The following is an 18,279-nucleotide window of genomic DNA, read 5'->3' on the forward strand; positions in this document are numbered from 1 at the left end:
GCAGTGATGAAGTGGTTTGGAGCAGAAAACGAAACCTACGGGCAGATACCTGTTGGTGTTCTGGGGCCATTTGATGCACTTTCTCCGTCTGTGCTGCAGTTGGATGAATCCAAATCATCTTCTGAGTCTGCTGCTACCAATAAAACAATTATGATGCAGACTCGTTGGAATCTGTCAAAATTTGCCGTTACCGGAGCGCAGCTGTGCGTGATGTCGATGCCATGTTGGAAGCTACGAGCATTTGTCACTTTAAAAAAGGCACTTTAAAAATCCTCCTGTGAGGAAAAAAAGGTACATGAAAGTGAAACTGGAAAAATAGTTCCTCTTTTATGTGCTGGATAACAGCATTCCAAAAGTGCTCTGAGTGCGGCAAAATTTGAAATTGAATCCATCTATGGCGGGCTATCGATGGGTATAGGCGTGTACAGGAAAGTGTTAAGCACACATTACTGTAGTTTACAAATACACCGTGATTTGAAATGCTATCAAGATATTTAAAATAAGTAAAAAGATAGCAACGGTCTGCTCACCGTGAAGAAAGAAGTTCTTTCGAGTGAAGTGCTTTGAACAAGCCACCATCGTGGCAGGCACCTTTTTTTTTCAATGCGCGAGTTTCTTTTCCTTGTTGGGCTCCATTGCGCATCGCCTGCTAATTTTGGAAAATGATGAAATCTTGCATTGCTGTCTTTCCCTCGCGATGACGCATCCATAACGGTACACAGCAAAATTCTTTGGACATTCCCTATTTCTTTTTCGGGTTTGTGGGTGGCTGCATCATGACGATTTGAGAACTACGATGCAAGGTTACAGTGCATGCTGTAATGCGAGAACCTACGGCTGAACCTAGACCTGCTAGTCCTCAGGTTGAGCATTTATTTATTTATTTTGATTTATTGAGTACCTGCCTGAGTATCATCGCCTCTTTCGCGATCTGGCTGAAACAACGGAACTGCAGCCAAGCGGATTGCTGGTTCAGCAAAGAGGCAACCAGAAGGTAGCGTGGTTACCTAATCACTTGCGGCAGCTGGCACTGAAGGTGGCCCACGACCATCCCACTGCAGGCCATGCTGGATTTTTCAAAACTCTGAGGCGTGTTGCTGCATGATTCGTCTGGCTGGGCATGCGAGCAGACATATCAAAGTATGTGCAATGGTGTACTGTCTGTCAGTGCACAAAAGCTCGGCGCAAGAAACCAGAGGGCCTCATGAGCAGTCAGTGGGCAACATCACCCATGGAAGAGCTCAGTGTTGACATTATCGGGCCTTTGCCATCTACACCCCGGGGCCACAAATACTTGCTGGTAGTGATTGACAAATTTATGAAGTTCCCAGAGCTTTTCCCTCTACGAGCAGCAACAAGTGCAGAAATACTGGAGTGCATGGTGCAAGTCTTCTGCCGCCATGGCACACCTGTGGCCATCACCAGTGACAATGGCAAGCCCTTTGTTAGCACACTATGGCACAACATCTTGAAACACTGGGGCATCAAAGATCGTCACACAGTGCCTTACCGGCCAGCTGGCCAAATGGTGAAGCGTCACAATGGCACAATTAAGCTGTGTCTACGGGCATACTGCTACAACCAAAAAGACTGGGACCGGCATATACCTGAGATCGCCCTTGCCATGCGTACTGCCGAGAGTGTTGTCACCGGATATACTCCAGCATTGTTGTGTTACGGCCGCGAGTTGCGCACCCCATGGGAACCTACAAGTGACAAGGAGGACACAGCCTCCGAAAGCAGCACACCATGCACTTGCTGCAGAACTCCAGCGGTGCCTTGGAGAGGCCCTCCAGTATGCTCGGTCACATCAGGCAGCTGCTTGGAAGGTGCAGAAATCCTGTTACGACCGTCATCGTCAGCCAACAACCATCAAAGAGGGTGACCTTGTGCTCCTGGATTCCCATACCTTGAGTGATGCAGCCAAGGGCGTTTCGGCGAAATTGGCACCGCGGCGAAGTGGACCTTATTGTGTAGTCAAACGATTAGGTGACAGTGACTTTGTTTTGAGCGATCCTGCTACAGGACGTCATCGAACTACCGCCCATGCTGATCAGTTGATGCTCTACCATGAGCCATAGCTCCTCCCTACCAGCACAGCTTCACGATTCGAGGGGGGGAGAGTTGTGACGCGCAAGGGCCGGGACAAGCGAGCCCAAGACCCGCGACAAGGAGCCACGGTTCTCGGAGGCCAGGCATGGGATCGACAGTAGTTGACTGAGCGGTGAACAGGTGGCGTGAGTGCGGAGAGGACAGCGGCGTGAGCGGGCGAGTGTGTGGGTGGAGAGTGGCGAATGAGAGAACTCGGAGTGTGGTTGTGTGATGCGGAAGGTTGGCGTTCGGGAAATAAAGCGGTAGTTCGGGACCACGTGTGGCGTGTCGTCGATCGTGACAAGCGCTAATTCACTAGTATTTTTCTTCTATCTTCACATCTGACGATAGGAAACTAACTGCCCCAAATTGACATCACCGCTAACAGCACACTAAGCCCCCTCACCGTCATGGAGGCCAGAGTACTGAACCTTCTCCTAAACCTGGACAAAAAAAAAGGGCCAAGCCCGGATAAAATACCCAACGCTTGAAACGATACGCAGAATGGATGACGAAGTACCTTTGTATAATATTTAACAAATCATTATCATCATCTGTTCTTCCACAGGATTGGAAATCTGCAAAAGTTGTCCCAATACATAAGTCAGGCTGCAAAGACGACCCGTCCAACTTTCGGCCGATTTCGCTTACGAGTACCGTGTGCAAACTTCTAGAACACATCATACTAAAACATATGACCGTTTTCTTAGAAAAGGAGAGTATCATATCACCATATCAACATGGCTTTCACAGAGGCCTTTCTACAATCACTCAACTACTGGAACTAACCCATGACACATCATTTAATATTGACGAACAAAGACAAACAGACCTCATCCTACTCGATTTCTCAAAGACATTTGATCGGGTATCACACAAAAAGCTCATAAGGAAACTTGAGATTACATTAGGTACAGGCCCCATAATTGACTGGATTTGCGACTATCTTACTAACCGCACCCAGTTTGTGGAAGTGAACGGACAGATTTCCCAGACAGCCCGGGTAACATCGGGAGTTCCCAAAGGAAGCACTCTGGCTCCCCTTTTATTTCTAATTTTTATTAATGACCTACCCACAAAAATCACAGGAAACATTAGAATATTTGCAGACGACTGCATTCTTTATCGAAATATTAACTCGCATGATGACCACATAACATTAAACAATGACTTGAAAGCTGTGTCTAACTGGTGCTCCCACTGGCAAATGACCATCAATACTAAGAAATCTGCTGTTCTTTCAATTACCAGAAAAAAAAAGTAACTCGAGCTTTATGTATACCGTTAACGACGTGCCACTAATACGAGTTCATGAACACAAGTACCTCGGATTAACGTTAACACATGACTTCAGTTGGAACTCCCATATAAATAATGTTACAGCAACTGCAATGAAACACCTTTTCTTTCTTGGAAGACACCTCCGACTAGCACCACCCGATACAAAACTTCTGGCGTACAAAACTTTCGTCAGGTCAGTCCTTGAGTACGCAAATGTTATCTGGTTCCCATACATTAAACAAATTAAAAGACTACAAGGTGTACAAAGGAAAGCTCTACGGTATATATACAATAAACATAAATTAACAGACTCGCCCACCGAACAACTTAACAAAGCCGGAATCCTAACAGTACAAAACCGAGCTGTACTAGCCCGTTCTAAACTTATGTACCAGCTCTTACACAACAAGCTTAATATTGATACCTCTAGATACATCTCCAGAAATGAAACACGGCCAACGCGGCATAAAAACACACAAACACTCAATGAGCATTCTTTTCATACCGATTGCTTTAAGAATTCATTCTTTCCTTTAGCGATAAGAGAGTAGAATAAACTGAGTGAATCCATTAATAACAGCCCCTCATTAGATACATTTGCTAATTCAGTGGAAGAACATCTCCTTGCCTTACATCTCTGACTTACATACTCAGGTTTGTTACCGATCTTCATAGCCTAACACTTTAATCTATGAGTGTTCTTTTTGTATGACGCATCATACGCAGGACTGCATCCTGTTTGTCATGTTCATTAGGTATTTTATATCACGTGTTTTCAGGTGTTCTTTTCCTTTTTCTTGTTTGGTTTCTTGTTTTCTCAGATTCTTCTTTGTTATAGTATATTGTACCCAAATATTGCATTTGTGATAAACTACTTAATTCTTTTGTTTAGCGAAACCAAAACCTTTGCAATAACACACTTACGATTATATAATGTATTTATATTCTTTGTTCGTAAATACTACCATATGTACTTGCCCTTCCTGTTATAATCCCATGGGGATCGACAGTATGTGAAATAAATAAATAAATAAATAAATTCTTTCTCAATGCATTCTAATGTTCATAGTACATGTCATAGTCATTCCCATAATTTTATTACACCTAGATTTTATAGAATTTACATAAAATCCTTTAGGCCCCTTTACAGTCACGGCACATTAAGATCACAGAAACCATCAGTCTACTGCGAACTCATTAACACTAGCATGGCGCTTTTTGACTACACCTGACCCTTGTGCCATTAAACATCAAATATTCATCCATTCATTCAAGTGGCCAGCAGTTGAGATAAGCAAGTGACGTTTAGAGTATTCGAGGAAAAAAAGCAGGGAAGAAATTGATACAACCGGATCCATTGCAGGCATAGGCAGTGGTATAAGGTAGATAGAGAAATTTGAGGAAAAAAAGAATAAGGAGATGTGTTCAAAGATTCCAGAATGAAAAGCATGTATGCATGCTTGAGTCACTCAAGCAGGCTAGGCGACTATTTGTCACCGCCACTCTGCAGAGGATGCCAATAAGTCATCATCGTCATCACCACCACCACCATCATCATCATCAGTGCACCCTTTAGTAGGGGGCATGTTAGAATCGGGCAAATACCAAATAAATAATCAGCACTGCGTTTCAAGGTTTTTCTGCAGCTTGGTAATTCGACCGGCCAAATAATTCGAACAATTTTGTTGGTCCTTTCAGTGTCGAACTAACGGAAGTTGACTGGATATATATGTTTTTTATATATATCAGAGGCATGCTACATTAAAGTGCACTTCTTTCTTAAGTTATACCCATAAAAATAGGGTGCACATTAAATTCAGGGACATGTTAGTCGAGTAAATATACATCAGTATATCTGATAAATCCTTATACCTGTTTGTTATATCGAGGTTCAAATACTATTTTTAGGGATGTGCCAGTATTCAAAATTTTTAATAGGAATCAAATGGTCCTTGCTACTTGATTCACGTTTGATTCGAGAATTCACTATTTGAAGGGTTTTAAATCTCTTCAGTTGAATTGATGGATAACTTGAACTGAGTTGGTCCCATTAGAGTTGCATTGAAGGGGAAAACTCTCAGAAATACGAATTCCTTGACGTGCACAGCGGTTTTTTCTAGCAACATTTCTCGCTCCCATGGACCACCTTTTGGACAAACCTGAGCCAAAAACCAAATTACAATGCTGAGCTAGCCACCGTAACAACATGCACTGGGGAAATTGAGTCTCATTGCTTTCTGTGCTACAGTAAGCCTACAGTGCATGCATTGCCTCTTCGCGAGACTGGGATAATGTTCCGCGCACTCAACATTTTATTACAGTACTGTCATTGCATGGTGTGCTTCAGAGGATAAGCATAAATGATGCAATTGCAATGAAGCAGACGCACCTCGTGTTTCCGATAGCAGTTCGGAGACGACGACAATGATCCATGCTGTGATTAGCAAGAGAGCTCGAGCTGTTTGCTGCTGCTAGGGTGCCGTATATCTGCTGCTCCTCGCCTTTAATTAAATATTCTTACATTTGGTGGAGATTGCTGGAATCCCTTAAGTCTCCCTGGAGCTCCGCAATCGTACGTTGCCCACTGTCACCATGACTGATGCGACCTACGCACTGACTGTACCCATGGCTGCCCCTGTCACTTGGGCCGGCATTCCCCGTCAGCGCGACCCGGCCATCTCTTGCGGGGCCGGAAAACATGACGTCGAAGACTGGCTGTCCTCCTATGAATGTGTAAGCGCTCGCAATAAGTGGGACGATCAGTCTAAACTGAATAACGTCATCTTTTACCTTGCTGACATCACCAATCTATGGATTAAGAATCATGAATCTGACATTTCGAGTTGGTCCGCATTCAAGACATATTTCGCCGTCTGCAAGCTACGAGCTGAACAGCGTCTACACCAGCGAGCACTGCAACCGGGCGAGGCTTTCCCCAGCTATATTGAGGATGTCTTTGATCTCTGAAGCCGTGTTAATCCAACGATGGCAAAGGACAAGAAGATTAACCATATTCTGAAGGGTATTGAGACAACGAGTTTCAAATGCTGCTGGTCAAGAGTCCAACCAGCATCGCCGTACTCTTCAGCCTGTGTCAGAGTTTCGACGAATTGCGCTTCCAATGTAATATCGCCTGCCAAAATGTCCCACACGCTGACTCGGTCTCGGCCATTGCATATGCTACTGGCCATACTGATCCTTCTGCTCTTGTCTTTTAGCTGAAGGATTTCATTCGCGAGGAAGTGGCCCGCCAGCTGTCGCTGGTCCCTCACAGCCAGAAGCCTGCCCCAACACTGCCTCCGGCCGTACGACAAGCCATCCGTGCCCAAATATCTGACACACTTACCCTCGTTTGTGCCCCAGCTCCTGTGACAGCGCCGCTCTTCTATGTTGACTAGCCATCGCTCTTCGCATCTCTGACGACACCGCTCTCTTATGCCGCCTACCCGTCGCGGGTCACACCTCCGCCGCTCAACTATGCTGCTGCTGTCGCATGGCCACCCCCACCGTCATATTCCGTCCCACCACCAACGCACCGCGTTTTGCCTGCTCCCGTTCCACGGCAGTCACCCCAGCTTCTTTGTTGAGCCGACACATGGCACACGCCAGACAACAGGCCTATTTGCTTCGCCTGTGGCATTGCTGGCCATGTTGCGCGCTTTTGTCGTCGTAACATGCCCTTGCACCACGACGCCTTCGACCGGTTTCCCTACACGCCACAACATGCCGCCGAGATATGCTGCCAAGATGCCGCTGACTTGCCGCTGAGACCCTTCGATCGCGACCGCCGTCCAGACAGTCGCCATTCTCCGTCTCCACGTCGATGGTCGCTGTCACCTATGCGTCGTCGGCCACCTACTGCTGAGGGAAACTAACTAGCGCAGTTCCGGAGGCAAGAACTTGAAGCTCATCGAACTTTCTAAGGCCTCAATTTTCACCACAGAATGTCATTGACGTCCATGTCAAGGGAGCATCCGCTCAAGCACTTATCGATACCGGGGCCGCAGTTTCCGTTTTCCATGAAAATCTTTGTCACATGCTGAAAAAAGTCATGACCTCTCCATCTGGCATGGCACTCTACACTGCTAGCACGCAATGCATTCATCCTACAGCTCTATGCACTGCCTGTGTAGTCATCCAAGACGTTTTGTACATCGAGTTTCTTGTGTTGCCCTCCTGTTCTCATGATCTCATCCTCAGGTGGGACTTCCTGTCATGTCATAGTGCCATCATCGATTGTTCTCGCGTGCAAGTGGCCCTTTCGCCTCTATGTGACTCGGCATCGGTAGGTGCCGACCTCAGTGTTCACAAAGCCTTCGTTTATGATGATATTAATCTACCTCCGGAGACGTCGGTGCTCGTGACCTTGTCGTGTACTGCTGTGCCAGACTCGGCTGTTGCGTTTACGCCATCTGACAGGCTTGCTCACTGCAAGGAATTATTTCTCCTGTTCGCCGTCCTCACTGTTAGGTCTGAATCCGCTTTGATAACCATCTGTAATCCGCACCGGTATCCAGTGACCATACTGCACGGTGAGACCTTAGGATTTGTGCAAGCTGTCACATGTATTGAAGACCTTGACGTTCACGATAGCGCCCCCCTTTTACACCTGGACGCCATAACTTCCGTCTCATCATCACCACCCTCAGTAGTTTTCGACAACGCCATCACCGCAGACTTCTCACTGTCTCATCGCACTCAACTTCTTACTCTACTGAAGTAGTTCGTTTCAATGTTCGATTGCAACAAACCACCTCGGGTCGCACGACAAGTGTCTCTCATACTATCGACACTGGTTCCCATGCCCCATTGCGATAGTGTGCGTATCGTGTTTCCGCAGAAGAGCGCCGAGTTATCACGAAACAAGTGGACGACCTGCTCCAACTCGACATCATTCGGCCTTCTCAAAGCCCTTGGTCGTCACCTGTCGTTCTAGTGTGAAAAAAAGATGGCACCATTCGGTATTGTATCGATTCATCATCATCATCATCATCATCGTCATCATCACCAGCCTGGTTACGCCCACTGCAGGGCAAAGGCCTCTCCCATACTTCTCCAACTACCCCGGTAATGTACTAATTGTGGCCATGTGTTCTCTGCAAACTTCTTAATCTCATCCGCCCACCTAACTTTCTGCCGCCCCCTGCTACGCTTCCCTTCCCTTGGAATCCAGTCCGTAACCCTTAATGACCATCGGTTATATTCCCTCCTCATTACATGTCCTGCCCATGCCCATTTCTTTTTCTTGATTTCAACTAAGATGTCATTAACTTGCATATGTTCCCTCACCCAATCTGCTCTTTTCTTATCCCTTAACGTTGCACCTATCATTCTTCTTTCCATAGCCCGTTGCGTTGTCCTCAATTTAAGTAGAACCCTTTTCGTAAGCCTCCAGGTTTCTGTCCTGTAGGTGAGTACTGGTAAGACACAGCTGTTATACACTTTTCTCTTGAGGGATAATGGCAGCCTGCTGTTCATGATCTGAGAATGCCCGCCAAACGTACCCCAGCCCATTCTTATTCTTCTGATTGTTTCAGTCTCATGATCCGGATCCGTAGTCACTACCTGTCCTAAGTAAATGTATTCCCTTACCACTTCCAGTGCCTCGCTACCTATCGTAAACTGCTGTTCTCTTCCGAGATTGTTAAACATCACTTTAGTCTTCTGCAGATTAATTTTTAAACCCACCCTTCTGCTTTGCCTGTCCAGGTCAGTGAGCATGCATTGCAATTGGTCCCCTGAGTTACTAAGCAAGGCAATATCATCAGCGAATCGCAAGTTACTAAGGTATTCTTCATTAACTCTTATCCCCAATTCTTCCCATTCCAGGTCTCTGAATACCTCCTGTAAACACGCTGTGAATAGCATTGAAGAGATCGTATCTCCCTGCCTGACCCCTTTCTTTATTGGGATTTTGTTGCTTTCTTTATGGAGGACTACGGTGGCTGCGGAGCTGCTATAGATATTTTTCAGTATTTTTACATACGGCTTGTCTACACCCTGTTTCTGTAATGCCTCCATGACTGCTGAGGTTTTGACTGAATCAAACGCTTTCTCGTAATCAATGAAAGCTATATATAAGGGTTGGTTATATTCTGCTCATTTCTCTATCACCTGATTGATAGTGTGAATATCATTGTATTGATTATCGCCACCTAAACAGAATTACATGAAAGGACGTCTACCCACTGCCTCAGATTGATGATGCTCTTGACTGTCTGTAAGGTGCGGAATACTTCTCATCTTTAGATCTCCGTTCGGGCTATTGACAGGTTCCCATGGCTGAGGCTGACCACCCAAAGACAGCATTCATCACTCCCGATGGCCTGTACGAGTTTAACATTATGCCTTTCGGGCTCTGCAATGTTTCGGCCACCTTCGAGTGCATGATTGATACTTTTAGAATAAAAACAGGAACAGCGCAACACAGGACGAAGGCCGTCCAGCAGGTCTGAGCAGCTCTAGAGAGGCAGCGACCGCGCAAAACCGAGGAGAAGGGGGGAAGCACTCCAAGGAAAGGGTGTGACGGCCCTCTCGGACCAGTGGAAGTAGCGAGGAACCAAGACCTCGAGGAGCACAAGGCACGAGACTGATGTAGTGGCCGTGTCACGGTAAAAGCTTGTCCTCCCTGCGTGGAGGGAGCCTAACCGACTCTGCAGGCATTTTCACTAAAGTTGTTCTCTCTCTCTCTCTCTCTCACACACACACAGGACGAGCGATGACCTGTCCTGCTTACTCGCTCGTCCTGTGTTGCGCTGTTCCTGTTGTTATTCTAAAGATGAACCAACCAGACCCATTGAACACACTGCTAACGATTGATACCTTCCTTCGCGGACACAAGTGAGACTTGCTCATGTTACCTGGATGACAGTTGTTTTCTCACAAGATTTTCCAACACATCTCTCCCATCTGCATAATCCTGACCTGTCTCACTCCAGCTGGCCTGCAGCTCAACCTCATGAAGTGCTGTTTCAGTGCCTGAACATTAACTGTCGTGGGTCACGTCTTGAAAGACGGTATCCTTCCTGATCCCGACAAGCTTCGCGCAAACGCCGAGTTTCCGAAGCCCACATCTATCAAAGCCCAGTGAAATTTCATAGGCTTGTGCTCTTATTTTTCGACGCTTCATGCGGAACTTCACCTTTATTATTGCACCCTTGACGAAGCTATTTAGCACAAGCAAAGGCATTTTCGTGTGGTCATCAGCATGCGATGAAGCCTTTGATAAGTTACGCGAGTTACTTCACTGCCGATTCTTTGCCATTACAACCCAACTGCGCCGACAGAGGTTCACACCGACGCCAGTGGCGTCGGCCCTGGTGCGGTCTTGGCCCAACAGAAAGCCACGGATGAAGAATACGTCGTGGCTTATGCCAGCCGTACCCTTAAAAAAGCTGATATGAATTACACCGTTACAGAGAAGGAATGCTTAGCCATCATTTGGGCATTGGGCAAGTTTCATCCTTATCTCTACGGCTGTCCTTTCAGCATCATCACTGACCACCACGCCCTTTGTTGGCTCTTCTCATTGAAAGACCCGTCGGGCTGCCTCGGCCGTTGGGCACTTTGTCCTGCAGGAATATGACATTCGTGTCATATACTGCTCTGGTTGAAAGCATTCCTACGCTGACACACTCTCTTGCTTGCCGATGACACCTGATGTGGCTTCTCTTTCCGTTCCTTCTCTGACCTCAGACTCGTCACTACCGACCGCTATTGACATGCCCTCCGAGCAATGCAAGGAACCATCGCTTGCCCTGCTGCTCGACTACCTTGCCGCTCCATCGTTCGTTCCTTCATTGCGAACGCTACGCTGTCAAGCAGCCCACTTTGCCGTGCGAGACAACACCCTCTACCACCGCAGCTATATACCTGATGGTCGGAAATGGCTTCTGGCTATCTCTCGTCGCATGCGCTCCGATATGTGCGCGTACTTCCATGCTGACCCTCAAAGCGCCCACGCTGGCATCCTAAAAACCTTCACAGGCTGCGTCAACGATATTACTGGCGTGGAATGTATCGGCTTGTGCAGCAATACATTCGATCATGCACTGCCTGCCAACAAAGCAAAACTCCCCCACTACGCCCTACTGGCCCACTACAGCCGCTTCCGTGCCCTGCTCAACCGTTCGACCGCATAGGTATTGACCTCTATGGCCCGCTCCCATACAGCGGATGTGGAAACTGCTGGATTATTGTTGGTGTCAATCACCTGACGCGCTACGCTGAGACCGCGGCTCTTCCCACTGCGACGTTGCGATGTTCATTCTCCACAACTTCGTCCTTCGCCACGGTGCTGCTCGAGAACTACTCAGCGATAGGGGTTGTGTCGTCTTGTCAGATGCAATACAATCCCTACTTCGCGAGTGCCAGATCATTCACCGGAAGTCGACCGCGTATCACCCCCAAACGAACGGTCTCACAGAGCGCTTTAACCGAACACTGGGCGACATGTTGAGGATGTACGTTTCGTCCGACCACACTAATAGGGACACCGCACTCCCGTTCGTTACTTTTGCTTATAACACCGCGACACAAGCGACCACCGGTTTTTCACCTTTTTTTCTCTTCTATGGGCGTGAGCCTTCTTGTCCTCTGAATACTGTACTGCCCTACCGACTTGACGCTGCCGAGTGCACAACTATTTCAGAAGTCGCCTGATACGCTGAAGATTGCCGCTACCTGACTCGTTCGTTGACCAGCGAGGATCAGGGTCGTCAGAAGACAAGACCACCTTCCCTGCTCATTCCCTTGTGTGGCTATGGATACCACTTCACATGCCCGGCCTTTCTTTGAAACTACTTGCACGGTACTGTGGTCTGTACCGGTTCATCGACGCCTCCTCCCCTGTGAACTATATCGTTGAGCCCATCACACCATTGGCGGACATTCGTTGCCGAGGTCGGGAGACAGTGCCTGTTAGCCTGCTGAAGCCTTATTTCGACCCCCTCATCTTCTATGCTCTCTGAGTCACCAGGATGGCTTCATTTCACACCAGGGGCCAATGTAATGAAGCAGACGCGCCTCTTATTTGCGATAGCAGCTCGGAGATGACGACGACCTGTGCTGTGATTAGCAAGAGTGCTCGGGCTGTTCGCTGCTGCTAGGCTGCTGTTTATCTGCTGCTCCTTGCCTTTAATTAAACATCCTTACACAATGAAGAATTGTGCAGATCAACATTGCCAAATAACGACCAGTGCTAAAAGCTTTGGTGCCATCTGATAGGCATATAGTACATAGAGCATGCCAGTGTAAGTGCCCTTTTCTTTGTACAGTCGAACCCGACTATATCGAACCCCTTTACATCGAATTATTCTATATATAGAACAATTTCTGGTCACGGTATAGTTACAACGAGTATATGTAGCAAAAATTACGCTTACATCGAACAAATATTGCAGTGACTCCCGATATATCGAACGTCAAGCGGCGGAAAAGTGCCCCCAGAAGTTGGCTTTCCCTGGCGGTAGCGGGGAAACCCGGCGGCGCGGCTCCATCCAACCGCTCTCCCTACCGTGACCGCTCTGCCTCGGGCTGTTCGGGCGAGCCGTCGACACTCCCCCTGTCGCGCATAGTGGAGTCTATTAGGCCACATCCTCCCTCTTTCTCTATCATCTTTCACCTGCCACCCTCTCTCCCCTGACGACGCTTCGCTGTGCTCCCTCACGGGTTGCAGAATCAAGCGTCCTTCCTTTCTTTAGATCACTATCTAGCGACACTCCCCAGCAAAAAATGATTCTGGCCCGCCTACAGCGCTTGCTCAGACAGCCAATCAGAGGCTCTTGTGCTCTCTTCGTGCAAGATGGCGAAAGCGCGAGTTCTCTGGCTGCTTCTCTGGTTTATCGTGTTTGCGCCTTGTGGGCCTTCTCCCGCAGTGTTGCCGTGATGAAGCGGCAGAATTCGCCTTTCGTCGTGAAGCTCGAAATCATAAATCGCGTCGAACGCGATGAGAAGTTAGCTGTCCCCGCAGCGTGCAAGATTCCAAGGAGCACTCTCGGCACGATTAGGGCTAAAGTGGCCAGACTCGCAACCCGGTGCCCATGGCGCCCGACGCGTACGCACGGCCGTGTACGAGGGGTTCTTCATACGTGCCGGTTTCCGGGTGCTCGGTGAGGACTGTAAATTCTGATGAATGCGACGAAGCCGTTGCCGTTGTTGCCGAAGTTTGGAGCGAGCTGTCAAAATTTTCTGGACATTCGAATCAACGGTGGACGAGTTTGTGAGTGCACGTGATGCTGTCGCGACCACGGTAGAGGCCGGAAACGAAGACTACATTGCCGACATCGTACCGAGCACAAATGAAAGTAGGCGCATTGAGGAAAGCAACTACGGTCCTTTGCCCACATCCTCCGAAGTGATTGGTGCACTCGCATTAGTCCGGCGCTTCTGCGCGAATGCGGAAGGTTGCGGCCTCAGCTGCTCCGACTCCTTAGACAACGTGGGGAAGTGCGTGCGTTGCAGGCAGCGAAATTGCCCAAGCAGAAGAAAATGCAGGACTAATTTATGCCAAACTAAGCTAGTTTCGTTAATAAAGTGATTTTATAAATGACATGTGCTTTTATGACATCCAATTATTTAGCAGGCTTATATCGAATTATGCTCTATATCGAACTGATAGGCTTTTTTTGCGAGTTCGATATAGCCAGGTTTGACTGTATAGTGAAGTCTCGATATAACAAACTTCAGGGGACCGCGGTAAATTGTTCATTATTCAGAAAGGTCGTCATAGTGAAAGTCCCAAAGTTGACCATTCCACCCGTGAACCCATCAGTTCATAAATTGTCACCATATGAGCTATCCACAAAAACATTGCTGTTGGCTCTCGGCCCGTTCTGTTGCTGTTTTCTATACATTCTGCTGCCACCGAAGCACCGTATAATAAGAGTGGCGCACATAACACAGACGCTGTCGCCGAGAAAACCATGAACAAAAAGGTAGCTTCGTGTCGCCTCCAAAGCGCAGTTTCTTGCTGTTTGTGTGTTTTTCATATTCGTTGCCTTGGACACCACAACTGCCTTGCTCGAAGCTGACACCTGAACTATGCCAAAGCATGAGTGCACGTAAACGACATTGTCTGGAAAGTGTAAAGCGCGATTGTGGGGCATCCCTGTGATTTCAGAAGTCACATTTCTCCACACGCGCGTATCTTTCGGTTATTGCCTGTTAAAAGTGTGCACTATGCTTCCAACGGCACTACGCACTGTGCAACAGATAGGCGAAGATGCTTATCGCAATAGGTTTGGCGGCGATAGCTGTGAATGCCGTGTGCGACGACCCCAAAGATTTGCTGGTAGCGAAATGAGAAACTGAGTGCACGCCGGCGTTTTCACGCGAGATGAGCGGGCGAGTATTGTGGTGAAGCTGCCACGGCAGGCAGCTACATATTGTTCCTGATCGTGAGCGCCTCGCGCATTTCTTGTTTACGCGGGATCTTGTGGCAGGAAGACGTATCATACAATCTCATCTTGGTGTTGTACTGAACGTTGGTGCTGAAAGATTGTGTTTTCTGGGAACGTATGAACTGGAAAAAATGAGCATAACTCTATTGGGCCATCTTTTGTGTTCTCTATTGCGAATATTGCCACTGGGAAAATGTACGTAATGGGAATGTATCAATGAGGTTCTACTGTATTTATGAAGCTTGCTATTTCACTACAGATTTTTGCACCGTCACATGATAGGGAATGTTAAGCATACACAGTAAGACTTTTCGGCAGTTTAGATTTGTTATGATAGGTCTATCAGTACCCTCGTAGGTGTGAGAAATATTGATGAGAGATCTGGCTTGATCGAGTGTTTCCTCTTTTTCTTTTTTTGGTAGTGAATTCAAGTGTTGGCGTACACTTCTCAGTAAATCCTGATGGGATTGCAGGTGCTTTCAAGTCGTGTTGAATAATTGCTAGAGTCTAACCTTGCTGCATTGGTTGGTGTGCAGAGGAAGTGACCCGTGATTATGCAGAGGGTCCCCCATGTGACCCTGCAACCCGTGCAGCACTCCTGCTCCCTTGGGAGCCACGTGATCTGACACATGTTGACTGCAACCCTCCTGCACCCAGGCTGGAATTTTTAAGGGTGAGGTCATTGGCCTGCTGGCTTGTCGTACATAGCCAAAGGCTCCTTGGCATGTTTGGACATTCCTGACTTCATTTTTCGAAGGACCCGAAGGCATTGCATAAGGTGGGGGCAGTAGGGCAACTAATCAGGATCAGTACCATGGACATAAACACTGATTATCCAGTACTAAGTTCAGCAGTAATAAGCAATGAAAAAATGGTGCCGCATCTGTCCTTTGGAAATTATTGACAAAGTTAATGCGATTAGCAATCCTTCCTATTGTCGGTGTTCAATTGGTGATATGTTGTTAATAAGACAGGTGTGATATGTACGAGTGCAGAGTGTTTATTAAATAGCTTGATGTACCATATTTAAAAACAAAGGTTACGGCGCTAAGCAGATGAGAACAAAGTGAGACACAGACTACACATACAGGTGCCAACTTCCAACTGTTTTTTGAGCAGAACTCTTTTATACAAGAAACCAAAGTGAAGAGTAATCACAGTAGAGATAGGCAGGGGTGATAGGAATTATTACTGCTCATAGGCCAGTGATCTGTGCTGAATTATCATGGCAGGTACATACGAGCACGTGTGCATTACAGGCGTAATCCGAGCATCCAGCCAAGTGTGACAGTTGCACATTCTAATCTTAGCGGCAATTACAGGCTATCATTTATCAATGACATTTCTTTGTCACTTAATGCCAGTGATGGCGTGCTGACACTTATTTCTTGCTTTTCTTAGAAAGGTCATTTTGTCGAGGAGTGGCACACAACCACAGCGCTTGCAGTGGTTTGCCAAATGGCCGCCAATGTTGCTGTTGACCGCCAACTTTCTTGACGGAGTCTGGTGGACTAGATTTCACCTTGGAATTGCCACAGGATAACTCAATTCAATTTCTGGATCTTAAACTTAGTTTTACGAAAGCCCACGTGTGCTGGATGTATTACCCAAGGACTAAGAAAAGCCTTTTGCCACTTGACAGCGCTCATTCTAAACTGATCAAGAAGGGAATAGCTAATGCATGCCTCAATTTGGCATTAAGGGGGGACGTGGCGTTCGATAACAATGTTCTTATTTCTTCGTGGATTTTTAGGAAAATTGGAAGACTTATCAGCAACGTTTCTGTGATACTACTGTATAAATTTCATAAAGATATCTCTAGAACGTTTTTATGTATAATATTTTTCTCCTTCTGGCCTTGTTCCAAGCCTGAATCACTTAAAAAATATGATAGAATACTTGTGCAAAGCACTGTGCATTCTAAGATGAATGGTTGAGGTCATGACATTCTTAGATTTCTTTATTTGCAATACAATTTCTCTTAGTTCTAATTCTTTAAGATATGGCTGTACCACAGGTGTTTAGGTTGTGAACAAGTAGCCGAACCGTTAATTGTAGTAAAGTCAAACTGCAAAAGCAAGAGTGTCATGCCCTGGACAGTACATCCAGGAATACTTGCAAAAAAACGGAACTGAAATAGACCTAGTGGTCACGAAGAATGGTACAAGCAAAGCAAGAAGCAAGAAAAGTCATTTTGAGAAAAAGGCTTTCAAAGTTGTACCTTAGATTTTACATTATCAAAAGGCACCGGGCTTGTAGTCTTTTGTGTCCTTCTCAGTACGCGGCTTCTTGAATGCCCTGCCTTTGGTTTGATGTGCCTTGCTTGACTTTTTTTTTCCACAAGACATCCTTTTCCGCTGCTCTGTGAAGAGCATGTTGTCCCAGTTGCAGTCCAAGTGTTGCACAATACTCAGCTATGCACGGTGGGCCCCAGCATTGTATTTGCAGACTGCCTCATGGACAGCTGTCTCTGTTGCAACCAATGATGCATCTTTATCTTTTGGCAGCATCGACCATATGACCGAGTGAAGGCTTTCGGCAGCGCTTTTTTTTCCCCCTAGGCAACGGCTGAGGAGCTGCATGTAAGAAAGGTGTTGATACTCGGGCAGCAATGCATCGGCAACATGGTTTCCAAGACGGTACATCTGAGGAGGTGGAGGCTTCTGCAGCCTAATGTTGGCACCAACTTTGGGGCCCCTGCGGGCTAAGGTCATGATGGGGGTCTTCATCAGTAGATGTTATATGATAATACGTTGCCATCACGACCTTTTGCATGTATTGAACATTGTCGTCACGCAGAGCTATGCCATAGTAATTTGTCAGTTTCTTTATTAAATCTTGAGTGAGGCCACCTTTCTCTCCAAGTGGTTCCCCTTTCTTGCCTTTTGTGATCAGAGCACGCAGAGCCGTTCCCATCCTTTTCTTGACATGATTAATGCAGTCCTCTTTTGTAAATGGAATAAATCCATAAGTCTTGTCCTGACAGAGTGCTACAAAGGTTCTACTGTCACCATCATAAACAATGTTTGTATATCGCTCACCATGTTTTCTAAGGGACCTCTTGAATAGAGTCAGTGCAGCTTCAAGGTCCATTCTGCCAGAGTTCACATCTGTGTTTTTTTGGCAGACGTGTGATGCTTTCCAATAATCATAGCCTTCATCCCCTTCTTGGGGCCAAGTGTGCCACCATGGCATCCGTTTGATAGGACCACACAGTCGTGCACCAGTCCTGTTAAAAATTCTATTACAGTGCCGACACCTATGTGGGATTTATGGCCATGTGTTAACCATGTCCCTTCATAAACCACTGTTATGTTGTTACTAAAGGTAGGGTCCATCTCCCTGTAAGCATTGCGCACTGCCACTACAGCATCAGAAGAAATGTTGGCAGCAGCTGTCTCACTGGCAGGTCAGAACTCAGTCTTGAGATGTTTCTGAAATGTTTTATGATGCAACCCTCTATGGGGGACATTCATTATTGACAAGAAATTAGTCAAAGCTGTTGCTC

At 46.9% G+C, this 18,279-nt stretch overlaps 1 protein-coding gene across 2 annotated transcripts in view; it reads left to right on the plus strand.

Moving 5' to 3' along the window:
- The window catches only part of TTLL12 (Tubulin tyrosine ligase-like 12), a 363,841-nt gene that overhangs the window by 109,901 nt on the left and 235,661 nt on the right, over positions 1 to 18,279 (plus strand). For both annotated transcript variants that reach the window (XM_050168995.3, XM_055065384.2), the window contains exon 7: positions 15,308 to 15,444. In XM_050168995.3, the coding sequence (XP_050024952.2) occupies positions 15,308 to 15,444 (137 nt within the window). The remainder of the gene's footprint in view (positions 1 to 15,307; positions 15,445 to 18,279) is intronic.

Source organism: Dermacentor andersoni, chromosome 10, assembly GCF_023375885.2.
Source record: "Dermacentor andersoni chromosome 10, qqDerAnde1_hic_scaffold, whole genome shotgun sequence".
NCBI lineage: Eukaryota > Metazoa > Arthropoda > Arachnida > Ixodida > Ixodidae > Dermacentor > Dermacentor andersoni.